This window comes from Candoia aspera, chromosome 1 (genome assembly GCF_035149785.1).
Source record: "Candoia aspera isolate rCanAsp1 chromosome 1, rCanAsp1.hap2, whole genome shotgun sequence".
Lineage (NCBI taxonomy): Eukaryota > Metazoa > Chordata > Lepidosauria > Squamata > Boidae > Candoia > Candoia aspera.
This window is the reverse complement of record NC_086153.1, coordinates 128,767,915-128,780,774: the sequence shown is the minus strand read 5'-3', so window position 1 is coordinate 128,780,774 and position 12,860 is coordinate 128,767,915. Positions and strand designations below refer to the sequence as shown.

The window sequence follows — 12,860 nt, the reverse complement described above, 5'->3', positions numbered from 1 at the left end:
TTTGTTGGCAAATGTTAGTTCATCTACCGCTTGCTGGAATTCCTCTATATTCTTACTTTCTTGCTTTTCTCTGAATGTGTCTGAGCATGTGGGCAATTGAGTTTCTCTGCCTATTATAGTAATTTGCCTTCTGATATCAGTTATTTCCTTTTCTCTGAACTTGTTTTTCACTGAACTACCTTGAAACTCAAGATCACGTTCCATTTCCTTAATTAGTTTCATAAGCTTTTCTTCCTCAGCTGTTTTTTTCTTCAGCTCTTCAATTAAAGCCTTCTTTTGCTGCTCCAGATCCTGAAGACTTGTGTCTTTCCTTCTTAAATGTTCTTCAAACGTCTTTCGAATCATGTTGCTTTCTTCTAGTTGAATTCTGAAAGCCCGAAGGTTTTCTTCAACTGCATTTCTTTGAACCTCAGCTTTCAAAGTGAGCTGTTTCACACGTTCCAACTCCTCTTCTGCAGCTTCTTTCTCTTTAAGGACATCATCCAATTCCATGCGAATTCGTTTTGCTTCTTGCTCAGCCTTAGCTTTCTGAAGAGAAATCTCTTCAATTGTTTTCTGCTGTTTCTTTAATTCCTTTTCTGCATCTTCTTTGGCTTTTTGAAGTTCCTCCTCCAACTGGAGCTTCTGTTTCCTTATTTTCTCCAGAGCCTTCTCAAGTTCATTTATCCTTGCTATAAGTTTCCTGTTCTCATTCAGTACTGCTTTCTGCTGCTCTTCCAGGTTAGAAAATTCACCACGTACAAGTGCCTCCTTATTCTTCAAAGTCTTAAAAATAAAAAAGGAAAAAAATTATCACCTGTTTTAATATAATACTGAAACATGTTGAAATATTAATGCATGGTTGCAAATACTTACAGTATCAGCTACAGCATTTCAGCAACACAGACTGCTTCCCACCACCACTGTCCCATTCAGAAAGCCACCATTAGAGTAAAGAAAAAGCTGCAACAAGGAATCCACCAACTGATGTCCTCAAGAAGGATTCTCTGCTCATTCAGGACAAGAGCTGTCCAAGGGTTTGAAGGTGCTGCCCCAAAGCATACTTGCATGTGTCTGTGCTTGAAAGCTAAAGTAGAATAACTTCTCAGCAATACACATCATGCAAGAAAAAAAGCATTCAGCATGTTATGGTTAGTTGAATACGAAAAGGAGCGTTTTAGTGCATATGACAACTCTTGATTCAGTTAGGCATCTAAAAATGTTCTCATAAACGTGATGACCCAGAAAGCTAATCAGGGAATAAACATGCCCTTTTACTATAATAATATTTATTTATATCCCTGTAGTGATTTTTGTAGTAATTTTTTTCCTATCCAAATGGAAACAGAAGAACCTTATTCTAAAATGGTACAGCATTTTTTCATACATCTGAGTATGCACTGGCATAGAGGTGCCAGTGCAAAGACAGCTTTATCCACTTCTGCTTCCCTACTTAACAGTCATATTCTTTCTAAAAAGTATTTAAGAAGAACTCAATTTCCAGCAGATCTCAGATGACTGCAATAAAAGTTATTGCCATATACAATTTCTAAATTAACAGCAACGTATTACAGTACATCTATTGTTAATATTTTATAATTAAAATCCTCTAATCCGTAATCCTCTAATCCTGAAAGCACAAGATATAATCGGGGGGGGGGGGGTTCTGTTAAAATAGGTTGGATCTTGACTCTGCCATACATAGAGTAAATCCACTGAAATCATAATTTTATTTATGCCTAATATGGGATTCACATTGCTAAGTACTTTACATCTAAATCTAAACAAATTATAAATAAATGATTGGGCAAATCAACCAAGTACCTTTTAAAAATCTTACAGCTCTTTTGAATTAGTTTAAAACGAGTCTCCAGCCCCAGGAAGATAGTGTTGTTAATCAGGAATGATTTTTGTAACTATATTGTATTGGTTTATATAATGCTGTTCTGATTGACTTTAATTTTAAAGCCAGTTACACTTTATTTTTTACATTCTTCTATTTTCAGTTGCATCTTTGCTTTGGTGAGTAACTGTTCAGTTCTTTGTTTTATTTTGACATCTTTCCTAAGTAAATTGTTTTCCCCAACCAGCTCTGAACTCATGGATACCTTTACCATCACTGATACCCACAGCAGAAAAGATGTCTTTTGGTATAGATCTCTTTCATTCTATACATTTCCTTCATGAACATTAAGGAATGGTATGGCCAATCCATATACACGTGCTAGACTCAAATACAAATTACCCCCTCAGAGATTTATTTTGCTTTGAGAACTTGTATGTAATGATCTTGAATATAAATGTTGTTTGATCTTGCTTTATATCTTATTAGACTTTAATCTGTATAGCTCTGAACTATGCTTTATAAACTGCTTTTTAACAATGTTTACCCTAGAGACAGCATAAAAACCAACTGAATCTGCTCAGCCTGCAGAATTTATTTGTACTATATTTATACAGGGTATTTCTGGTACTGTTACCTTTCTAAATTTGTGTTGACAAGAGATGTATTGTATGATATGTTTGTTTCAACCTTTTCATTAGAAAGGTGCTACAACAAGATATGCTATAATTGTTGTTCCATTGATTCCTTAATTTCCCCATTGGGTTTTACTTACCTAGGGCATCTGGCTCATCTACAATTCACTTTTCAAGATATCCTCCTTCCTTCTTTCACCACATTTTGGGAGAATGATTTTCTAGGGCAGTGTTTCTTCTCTTGGGACTCCTTCCCACTTTTAAAAATTATGGAGGATCCCCAAAGATTTTTTGTTCGTATGAGTGATATTTATTGGTATTTACTCTATTAAAATTTAAATTTGACACATTTGCTGCCATTACTTCACAATTGTTTGATGGAATTTTAATATTGTATCATTTTTCAACATAAGCTGGCAATTTTGATCTGGAGGACACCTGAGAGGACCCCCAAGGCATCCTAGGACACACTTTAAGAAACACTGTTCTAGGGAATTATCTTTATTCTGGTTTCAAGTTTACGCTAATTCTGAAGGATAATCACAATTTTTTGGTGTGATCCCTATGGGTTAGTTGCCCATCTCTTAGCTATGACTTCTTCTTATCATCAAAGATTCAACATGAAGATCTCTCTACGTGTTTTCTTCTTCAGGAGGTCAATCTCCTATCCTTTGTATGCTACCTCTACCAATGTTTATTATTTTTATTTATTGCTTCATTATTTCTCTTTGTGCTTTTTTTCATTCATGCAGCAGATTCAGAGCCACCAATATTCTTTTTACAAAGCCTTTTCTAAAACTGTCTTGCTCAATATTACATATAGTGGGATGAATTAAGGAATCTTTACTTGCATGTGACTTCATCCAGACTTCCCTGTTAATACCATTTCCAAAGACTAAGTAATTCTACTTTATTTCTAGTTATATTGTCAATATGGTGTGTTTCATCGGGTATGTCCTCTTTTTGTGACTGCATTCCAGCCACGCATTTTAAAATGAAGAATGGCTGCTATTTATTTCCCCAATTTCCAACCCCATAAATGAAGTTATTTCCTGTGCCAAATTATCCAAAAAAAAGTAACAAAATATTTAAAATAGCACTTTACTGATTGTCTAGGGCCAATAAATAAGGAGTATACTGAAAAGTTTTAGTGGATGATTCTTGTATAACTTTCTCACGATGGCAATAAATAGACTGGTAGAATAGAAGGCAGAACTCAGATGAATTGGTCCAATCAATTATTTATAGAACAGTATTTGGTCTCCTGGAAGCTAACTGAACAGTGTCAAAACTACAAACATTCTGACTTGTTAATGAGAAATCAGGTTTCTCATTACCTGAACAGAACTGAAGCTATATAATGGAAAAAACAGATCATCAATTCCTTCTGCAGCCTTATCAATGTAATGCTGTTGTTTATTCGTTCAGTCGCTTCCGACTCTTCATGACTTCACGGACCAGCCCACGCCAGAGCTTCCTGTCGGTCATTTATTATCAATGTACTAAAAGCTATCATTAACGTAACTTTATATAAAGGACCTAATTTAATGGACTGCTCTGTACCTGGGAGATTTCTATGAAGACACCTTGGAAAAGGGTTTCAGGTGAAAAGCAGTAATATGGTCTTTAAAGCTGAATAAGAAGTTTTCAAATCAGACCAGAATTATTAAAGAGGTAGTAATCCAAAATGCATTTATTAGATCAGTTTCAATACTACTGCCTACAAATAACAAAGAGCACATAAAGAAATTCTGATACTTATATTTTTGCTTAAAGGTACAGCTACTAGTTTACTGTTTTACTGCTCCTTTCATGACATCTGTTGACTTACCTCTTCCTCCTCTAGCCTTTTCAAAGAGTCACCAGCAAACTTTATATACTGAGTCATCAAGGTTACCAAGGCTGTATAGCGTGTTCGTAAATCCATAAACTAAAATGAAACAGATGAATAGCTCAAAACATGATAAATAAAAAACGTTAGCTTCCATTATGATTTCTGAAAGAAAAGTAAGGTGTTTTGAGATAAGCCTGAGAAATATATTGTATCTCCATGAGTCGCAGGAAAGATGGCTTGAAGGGCCAACGTAACAAAGCTGTCGAATTGAATTGGCTTCCATCTCTCTTGGGTGGCAGGTATGGATGAAAGATGAGGAATCATTGCATTATGGAATTCATCTCTTAATTCCTCATATTTTAAACTACTAGTTTTAGTAATCATATACAATACAGCCCAGCAGTGTTTTCTAAATGATACACTGTTGTCATTCACTACAGTGGACAAGGAGATTTTAAGGTTCCCAAGAGATAATGGCCACGGTTTGCATTAATTCATTTCCATGTACAAGCAACACATGAGCTGGGACATTTCAATCAACTTTCCCGGTAGTCATTTTCTGGGTTCTTCTAGCCACTGCAAAAGAGGCTGTGCCGCAGGTATCCTTTATTTATATTGAGTCATCCACTAAAGCACAGGACAAACATCTTTTTAAAATCTGCACTGGCTAAACCCAGATCGTCACCACTGTGGACAAAGTTGGAAGAGGGGTTACCTATATCCACCTTCTGTAGGTAACAGTTCTACTATTCGATGTTTTACTATATCTGGCCTTATGGCTGTAATAAATTGATTTGTTCTGATTTGATTATTTGATTATCCACCTTCTCCCTATGTGGCTTTCATGCAGGCTCTCTAGAACTCTAACTGCATCACACTCATCAGAAGGGGCAGTCAACTTTTAGAAATTGGGACTGAGCTGAGCCCCAAACAAACCCAGACCTTCTGGAGCTAAATCTAGCTCCCTGGTTAACTGGGTACATCAACTGACCCAGTTCTGGAGTTCATGCAACACACTTCCCCTCAACATGAGCCAGTCAAGTATGTCATATGAACAGGGCCAACACAGTTACAACTACCAATAAAAAAATAAAGCTGTGACATACAGTATAAGCAAGAACTCAACAATTTAGACCCTTCCTCTTATTTCAGAGCCAGTTTGGTGTAGTGGCAAAGGAGCTAGACTAGAAACCAGGAGACTGTGGGTTCTAGGCCTGCCTTAGGCATGAAAGCCGGCAGGGTGACCTTGGGCCGGTCACTCTCTCTCAGCCCAACCCACCTCACAGGGTTGTTCTTGTGGGGAAAACAAGAGGTAAGAGGTGACTTGAGTTGTACAAAATAAAGGTGGGATATAACTCTGACTACTAAACAAACAAACATTGAATATATGGATGAATTATTTGGAAATGGTGTAGACCATTATCTGCAGGAACTGTAAAAATTTGTCATTTTAAAAATACTAATTTTAATACTAATTCAAATTAATTTAATTCTAATTTAACACTAATACTCCAGTTCAGTTCAATTTTATTACTGTCACTGACCAGTACAAGATACAATTCTATAAAGATATACACATTAGCCTTAGTCTTAAAATATGAGCCATCTGATTTAAAATAATTTTAAATTTGAATTTACAAGTTCCAACTAAATGTTAAAATACGTTTAGATCACAATGTAAATGAGCCCCTTAATTAAATTTAAAAACAATCTTATTAATTTGCATTATCATGACTAATATTCTATCAAATATAAGTGTCTATAAAAATATGATATGTAAAATATTAAAAAGAGTAATAAAAAGAGTAAAATATCATATATAAAATGTGATATATAGACCACAAAGTTATTACAAGGGGTACATTACTACATTTTTCCAATCATAATCTGACGAATCTCCATAGCAGCTGCGCAGAATCTGGCTACTTGCACCGTGACCATTGGATGTTCATTTATAAGTAACATTTGCATATAATCTATATCTTTCTGTCTAGGGTACTTATTAATCAAAGGTGGTATTAATTTACTCCTGAGCTCTTTATAAAAAGGACAACGGAGAAGCACATGGTCTGTGGTTTCTATCTCTCCATTGTTTCAAGGGCATCGGCTTGCAGCTATTGGGATTTTTTTGTATCTGCCTTCCAAGACTGCAGAAGGGAATACTAATACTCCATTCTTAATCATTTTGATGCCCTGACTCCAAGTCTCCTTAGAGCTTGAAGGTGATGCTAAAGAATAACAGATTAATGAGAAAGTAGTTGCTGTTTGCAATCTCATTGTGGAAAAGAACTGATCTACTGATCTACCCTGTGTGTCAGAGACCTCGCTGGACAGACAATGGTCATATGAACATCTCCAAAACATGCCCTGACTTCTTTGTTCTACTCCTAGAGTAACATACTTCATCTGGCTTGTGTTTCTGTATTAATTAACTGGGTACCACTTTTGTATAATTTTATTTAACAGCTTTACTTTTTTTTACCTCTGTCATTTAACATTTTGTGATGTGACTTGTCCTATGAAGTCTTGGTCTGAAAACATGTAACTGGCATATAAATAACTGCTTAAACAAGCAACCCAGCTGGCATCTTAGAGATGGCTGGCACCTTAGAGTGCTCCCCCTGTATTTACGATCATTTGTAGCCATCTGGTTTTTTCTTTTTTCTTTTCATTTTTATATTGTATTATGTTTTATTTTTATATTGTATGATATGATGTTTTATTATGATTATTGTTTTTAATTTTTAACAGACTAATTTATTGTAAACTGCTCAGAGTCCTTCTGTGGGGGGAGATGGGCGGTAGTATAAATTTGAGAAATAAATAAAATAAATAAACCTACCTCTTGGATAATGAAATCAGAGGAACTCTGCATCCTTCTGCGTTTTACAGGGGATTTTTGCTGGGAATCAACCATGGCTCTGTATGTCATTGTTTGCAACTCATAATCCTACCAAAAATGGGGTGGGGGTGGGACAGAAAAACTGTAAATCATATGTTCCATACAAAGAATCTTTCTGAGAGTATGAACACATTTCATTACAAAAGACCATAATACTAGTATAGTAAAACCTGAAGACAGCAAAGACTTGAGCCCCTCCTGTTGAACTCTAGAGCAACCAGAGCTGAGCAACAGCAGCTTCTGTCATGTCACTGCATATTGCTTTGTTAACATAAAAAGCATCTATCTCAGTGATGAGGATGGTCTACATGGTCATGCCTGCAGCACCTACAGAGAACCCTGCACATGAACTAACAATGGGGATGGGAGTAACAACAGGAGAAAGAAACCCCCAAATTTCCAGGCAACAACTACTGCAAAAAGAGCAACAAGACAACTGTGACAGTTCAATGCACTGTTATATCACTTCCACAAGACTAAGCACACATAATTGCAAGTTTACCTTTACTGCAGCTGAATACTGTTCTGAGTATTTTTGGCATTCATCTAGTTTGTTTTGTTTCATCTCTATTTCAGACACTAGCATCTGTAAAGTAAGTAGTAGCATTTAATATACAGCAATTTTTTTAAAAAAATATTTTAAGACATACATTTCTTGTCTTCCTCCTCCTAAATAATTTTAAACAAACCAGTAGAGAAAACCAGTAAACAACTGAATCTGTTTCTTCAGCTGTTTTAAGAATTACATATGCTATCCAACTATTTCAAAGCTATATGCCAACATTACAATATAATACGGTATTTAAAAGGAGATGGTTTTAAATAGCTGAAATGAACATTGCTATTTAGCTTAATTGGACTTTGAAGATGCAGGATAAGAAGAGTATTGATGCCTTTTAACTTTCGTGTTGGAAAAGACTCCTGAGAATACTGTGGGCAGCCAACAAAACAAACCAATGGATTATCAAACGAATCAACCCAGAGTTCTCACTCGAGGCACAAATGTCCAGGCTCAAATTATCCTTTGGCCCCTAATGCGAAGACCCAGCTCTCTGGAAAAGGCTCTAATGCTGGGAAAGGTGGAAGGAAAGAGAAGAAGAGGATGACCAGCAGCAAAGTGGATGGACTCAGTTACAGTGGCAATGAGTATACTGTTGGAAGACCTAAAAGACCAGGTTAGGCGTCAGTACTCTTCCTATCCTGCATCTTCAAAGTCCAATTAAGCCAAATAGTAATGTTCATTTCAACTATTTAAAACAATCGCCTTTTAAATACTATATTGTATTGTAATGTTGGCATATAGCTTTGAAATAGTTTGACAGCATATGTAATTCTTAAAACAGATTAACATGGAGAGAATCTATCTATGTGGTTGCTACAAAAAAAAATGACTCAACAGCACATAATCAATTTAATGTAATTATTAATTCAGTTTAAAACACAGAACAGAACTTTTCATGATTGTACCTTCTGCTCATTTAGCTGTTTTGCCAGAGCTTTACTGCTCTGGGGTGGGTTTTCCTGAAATTTTTGCTGAGTTTCTTCAACTTGCTTAATCCAGTTATCCAATGCACCGTAAGTATCCCTGTAGTACTTTAGTGATTTATTGATAGTCTCTAAGTCACGCAACCTGGTTGATAGAAGAGCCATTTCAGAGATGAACAACAAATATAATGGTTATTATAATGCAACATTGCAATAATTGCTTTTTATACAGACATAATAATACTTGGCACATATTGTCCAGATGTACCAAGGGCTTTGCAACAACATATTTGTTAGCTCCAATTCTTACAACACCGTAAGATAAATTATATTATTTTCTCCATGTAATAGACTTTGTTATTACGTGGGGCTGAAGCTGAGAGAGGGTGCTTGCTGGAGTTCACCTAGTGAGTTCATGGCAAAGGAGAGATGCTGGTCAGGCAGGTTATCTTTCATTAAGTACTTTTCTCAGGGTTAATACAGAAGAACTACAAAACCAGCAAAACAAAATTCTGACATTTCAGGGAAAGCTTAACCTCTATAACTGAGCTAAACATTATTTTTTATTTTTATTTATTTTCTATCCCACCTTTATTATTTTTATAAATAACTCAAGGCGCTGAATGTATCTAATACTCACTCCTCCTCCTATTTTCCCCACAATAGCAACCCTGTGAGGTGAGTTGGGCTGAGTGTGTGTGGCTGGCCCAAGGTCACCCAGCCAGCTTTCATGCCTCAGGCGGGACTAGAACTCAGAGTCTCCTGGTTTCTAGCCCATTGCCTTAACCACTAGACCAAATCATCCGTTCTTTGAGATACAGTCACGTGGAAAAGAAAGTACACCTAATTTACCTAATTTTAAGACCTACTAAGGACCAGATGATTTTTATTATGTCCTGATACGTAAAACCATAGCACTCAAAAAGGGTGTACTTCCTTTTTCACACGACTGTATGTCCCAAAGAACAGGTATTTGTAGATAATCTGACATCTTTCCATGAAGACTAACACCCTTATAGTGGTCCTTATTCCTTTTTTTTTTTTTGGCCCTCTGACTGTCCCTCGCTTGAAATGCCAGGCAATAAATAACTTCAAATACAAACAGGAACGTTTATGAATAAATAAATAAAAGTATTTTAAAATTATCTTGCAGTTCTGAACCACCAGCACTGGGGGGCTATTCTCTAAACTTATTTCTCATTAGGTAAATTTCAAAACTACAGTAAGGAAACCAGGAACAAACAGACAATATTTCTTCATGAGCTCATTAAATTCAAGTTCATTGTAGGAAAAACTGTTCTGTCAATTATAAAAACACAGTGTATTACAAAAGAGAACATGCCAAGTTTTATATTCCTCTATTTCTTAGGCCATTCTTGTGTTTTCCAAATTTGCTGGCATATAGCATGCATTACCTTGACAGCATCATCTTGCAAGATTTTGAACAGTTCAGCTGGGATGCCGTCGTCTCCTGCTGCCTTGTTATTAGCAATGCTTCTTAAGGCCCACTCAACCTCACTCTTCAGGATGTCTGGCTCTAGCTCACTGACCACACCGTCAAAGCTATCCCCGATATTGTTATCCTTCCTATACAGGTCTTCCGTATATTCTTGCCACCTTTTCTTGATCTCTTCTTCTTCTGTTAGGTCCTTGCCATCTTTGTTTTTGATCATACCCATTTTTGCCTGGAATTTACCTCCGATGTTTCTAATTTTCTGGAAGAGGTCTCTTGTCCTTCCTATTTTATTGTCTTCTTCCACTTCCACGCATTGCTTGTTTAAAAATAATTCCTTATCTCTTCTGGCTAACCTCTGGAATTTTGCACTTAATTTGGCATATCTCCCCCTATCGCTGTTGCCTTTTGCTTTCCTTCTTTCTTGGGCTACTTCTAGCGTCTCAGCAGACAGCATTTTGCCTTCTTGGTTTTCTCTTTCTTTGGGATGTATTTTGTTGCCGCCTCCTGGACAATGTTGTGAACTTCCGTCCATAGTTCTTCCGGGACTCTAACTACTAAGTCCAGTCCCTTAAATCTATTCTTCACCTCCACTGCATATTCCTTAGGAATATTAGTGAGCTCGTATCGAGCTGATCTGTGGGTCTTCCGTAATCTCTTTAGTCTGATCCTAAATTGTGCAAGAAGAGGTTCGTGATCTGAACTACAGTCAGCTCCAGGTCTTGTTTTTACCGACTGTATAGATGTCTGCCACCTATGGCTGCAAAGGATGTAGTCAATCTGATTTCGGTGTTGTCCATGTGGTGAAGTCCATGTATAAAGCCGTCTCTTAGGTTGCTGGAAGAGAGTGTTTGTTATGCAGAGTGAGTTGTCTTGGTAAAATTCTATCAGCCTACGTCCTGCTTCGTTTTGTTCTCCCAGGCCATGCTTACCTGTAATTCCAGGTGTCATCTGACTGCCCACCTTAGCATTCCAGTCTCCCGTGATGAAAATAACATCTCTTTTAGGCGTGTTGTCCAGTAGGTGCTGCAGATCCTCAAAGGACTGCTCTACTTCAGCTTCTTCAGCATCTGTGGTTGGGGCGTATATTTGGATCACTGTGATGTTAGATGGCTTGCCCTGACTTTGAACTGAGACCATTCTGTCATTTTTTGGATTGTATTCAAGCACTGCTTTAGCCACTTTACTATTAATTATGAAGGTTACTCCATTTGTTCTGTGGTCCTCTTGTCCACAGTAGTAGATCTGGTGGTCATTTGATGTGAAGTGGCCCATTCCAGTCCATTTCAGTTCACTGATGCCCAACATGTCTGTCTTTAATCTTGACATCTCACCAATAACCACATCCAATTTGCCCTGGCTCATAGATCTTACATTCCAGGTTCCAATGGTGTGTTGATCCTTAGAACATCGGATTCGCCGTTCACCACCAGCATCAGACTGGAAAAAATCAACTTATATCCCCATACCAAAAAAGGGAAACACGAAAGAATGTTCAAACTATCGAACAGTGGCACTCATTTCACATGCCAGTAAGGTAATGCTCAAGATCCTGCAAGGTAGACTTCAGCAGTTCATGAAGCAAGAATTGCCAGATGTACAAGCTGGGTTTAGAAAAGGCAGAGGAACTAGGGACCAAATTGCCAATATCCGCTGGATAATGGAAAAAGCCAGGGAGTCTCAGAAAAACATCTATTTCTGTTTTATTGACTATTCTAAAGCCTTTGACTGTGTGGACCATAACAAATTGTGGCAAGTTCTTAGTGGTATGGGGATACCAAGTCATCTTGTATGCCTCCTGAGGAATCTGTATAACAACCAAGTAGCAACAGTAAGAACAGACCATGGAACAACAGACTGGTTTAAGATTGGGAAAGGAGTACGACAGGGCTGTATACTCTCACCCTACCTATTCAACTTGTACGCAGAACACATCATGCGACATGCTGGGCTTGAGGAATCCAAGGCTGGAGTTAAAATTGCTGGAAGAAACGTTAACCATCTCAGATATGCAGATGATACCACTTTGATGGCTGAAAGCGAAGAGGAACTGAGGAGCCTTATGATGAAGGTGAAAGAAGAAAGTGCAAAAGCTGGCTTGCAGCTAAACCTCAATAAAACCAAGATTATGGCAACCGGCTTGATTGATAACTGGCAAATAGAGGGAGAAAATGTAGACGCAGTGAAAGACTTTGTATTTCTAGGTGCAAAGATTACTGCAGATGCTGACTGCAGTCAGGAAATCAGAAGACGCTTAATCCTTGGGAGAAGAGCAATGACAAATCTCGATAAAATAGTTAAGAGCAGAGACATCCCACTGACAACAAAGGTCCGCATAGTTAAAGCAATGGTGTTCCCCGTAGTAACATATGGCTGCGAGACCTGGACCATAAGGAAGGCTGAGAGAAGGAAGATAGATGCTTTTGAACTGTGGTGGTGGAGGAAAATTCTGAGAGTGCCTTGGACTGCAAGAAGAACAAACCAGTCCATACTCCAGGAAATAAAGCCAGACTGCTCACTGGAGGGTATGATATTAAAGGCAAAACTGAAATACTTTGGCCTCATAATGAGAAGACAGGACACCCTGGAGAAGATGCTGATGCTAGGGAGAGTGGAGGGCAAAAGGAAGAGGGGCCGACCAAGGGCAAGGTGGATGGATGATATTCTAGTGGTGATGGACTCGTCCCTGGGGGAGCTGGGGGTGTTGACGACCGACAGGAAGCTCTGGC

The 12,860-nt window shown here is 37.7% G+C and overlaps 1 protein-coding gene across 1 annotated transcript in view; it reads right to left on the bottom strand.

The window, feature by feature from the left end:
- The window catches only part of DST (dystonin), a 353,259-nt gene that overhangs the window by 159,374 nt on the left and 181,025 nt on the right, over positions 1-12,860 (bottom strand). The window contains exons 32-35 of the mRNA XM_063313467.1: positions 8,661-8,823; positions 7,696-7,779; positions 7,134-7,241; positions 4,289-4,387 (exon numbers count right to left, since the gene is read on the bottom strand). Of these exons, the coding sequence (XP_063169537.1) occupies positions 4,289-4,387; positions 7,134-7,241; positions 7,696-7,779; positions 8,661-8,823 (454 nt within the window). The remainder of the gene's footprint in view (positions 1-4,288; positions 4,388-7,133; positions 7,242-7,695; positions 7,780-8,660; positions 8,824-12,860) is intronic.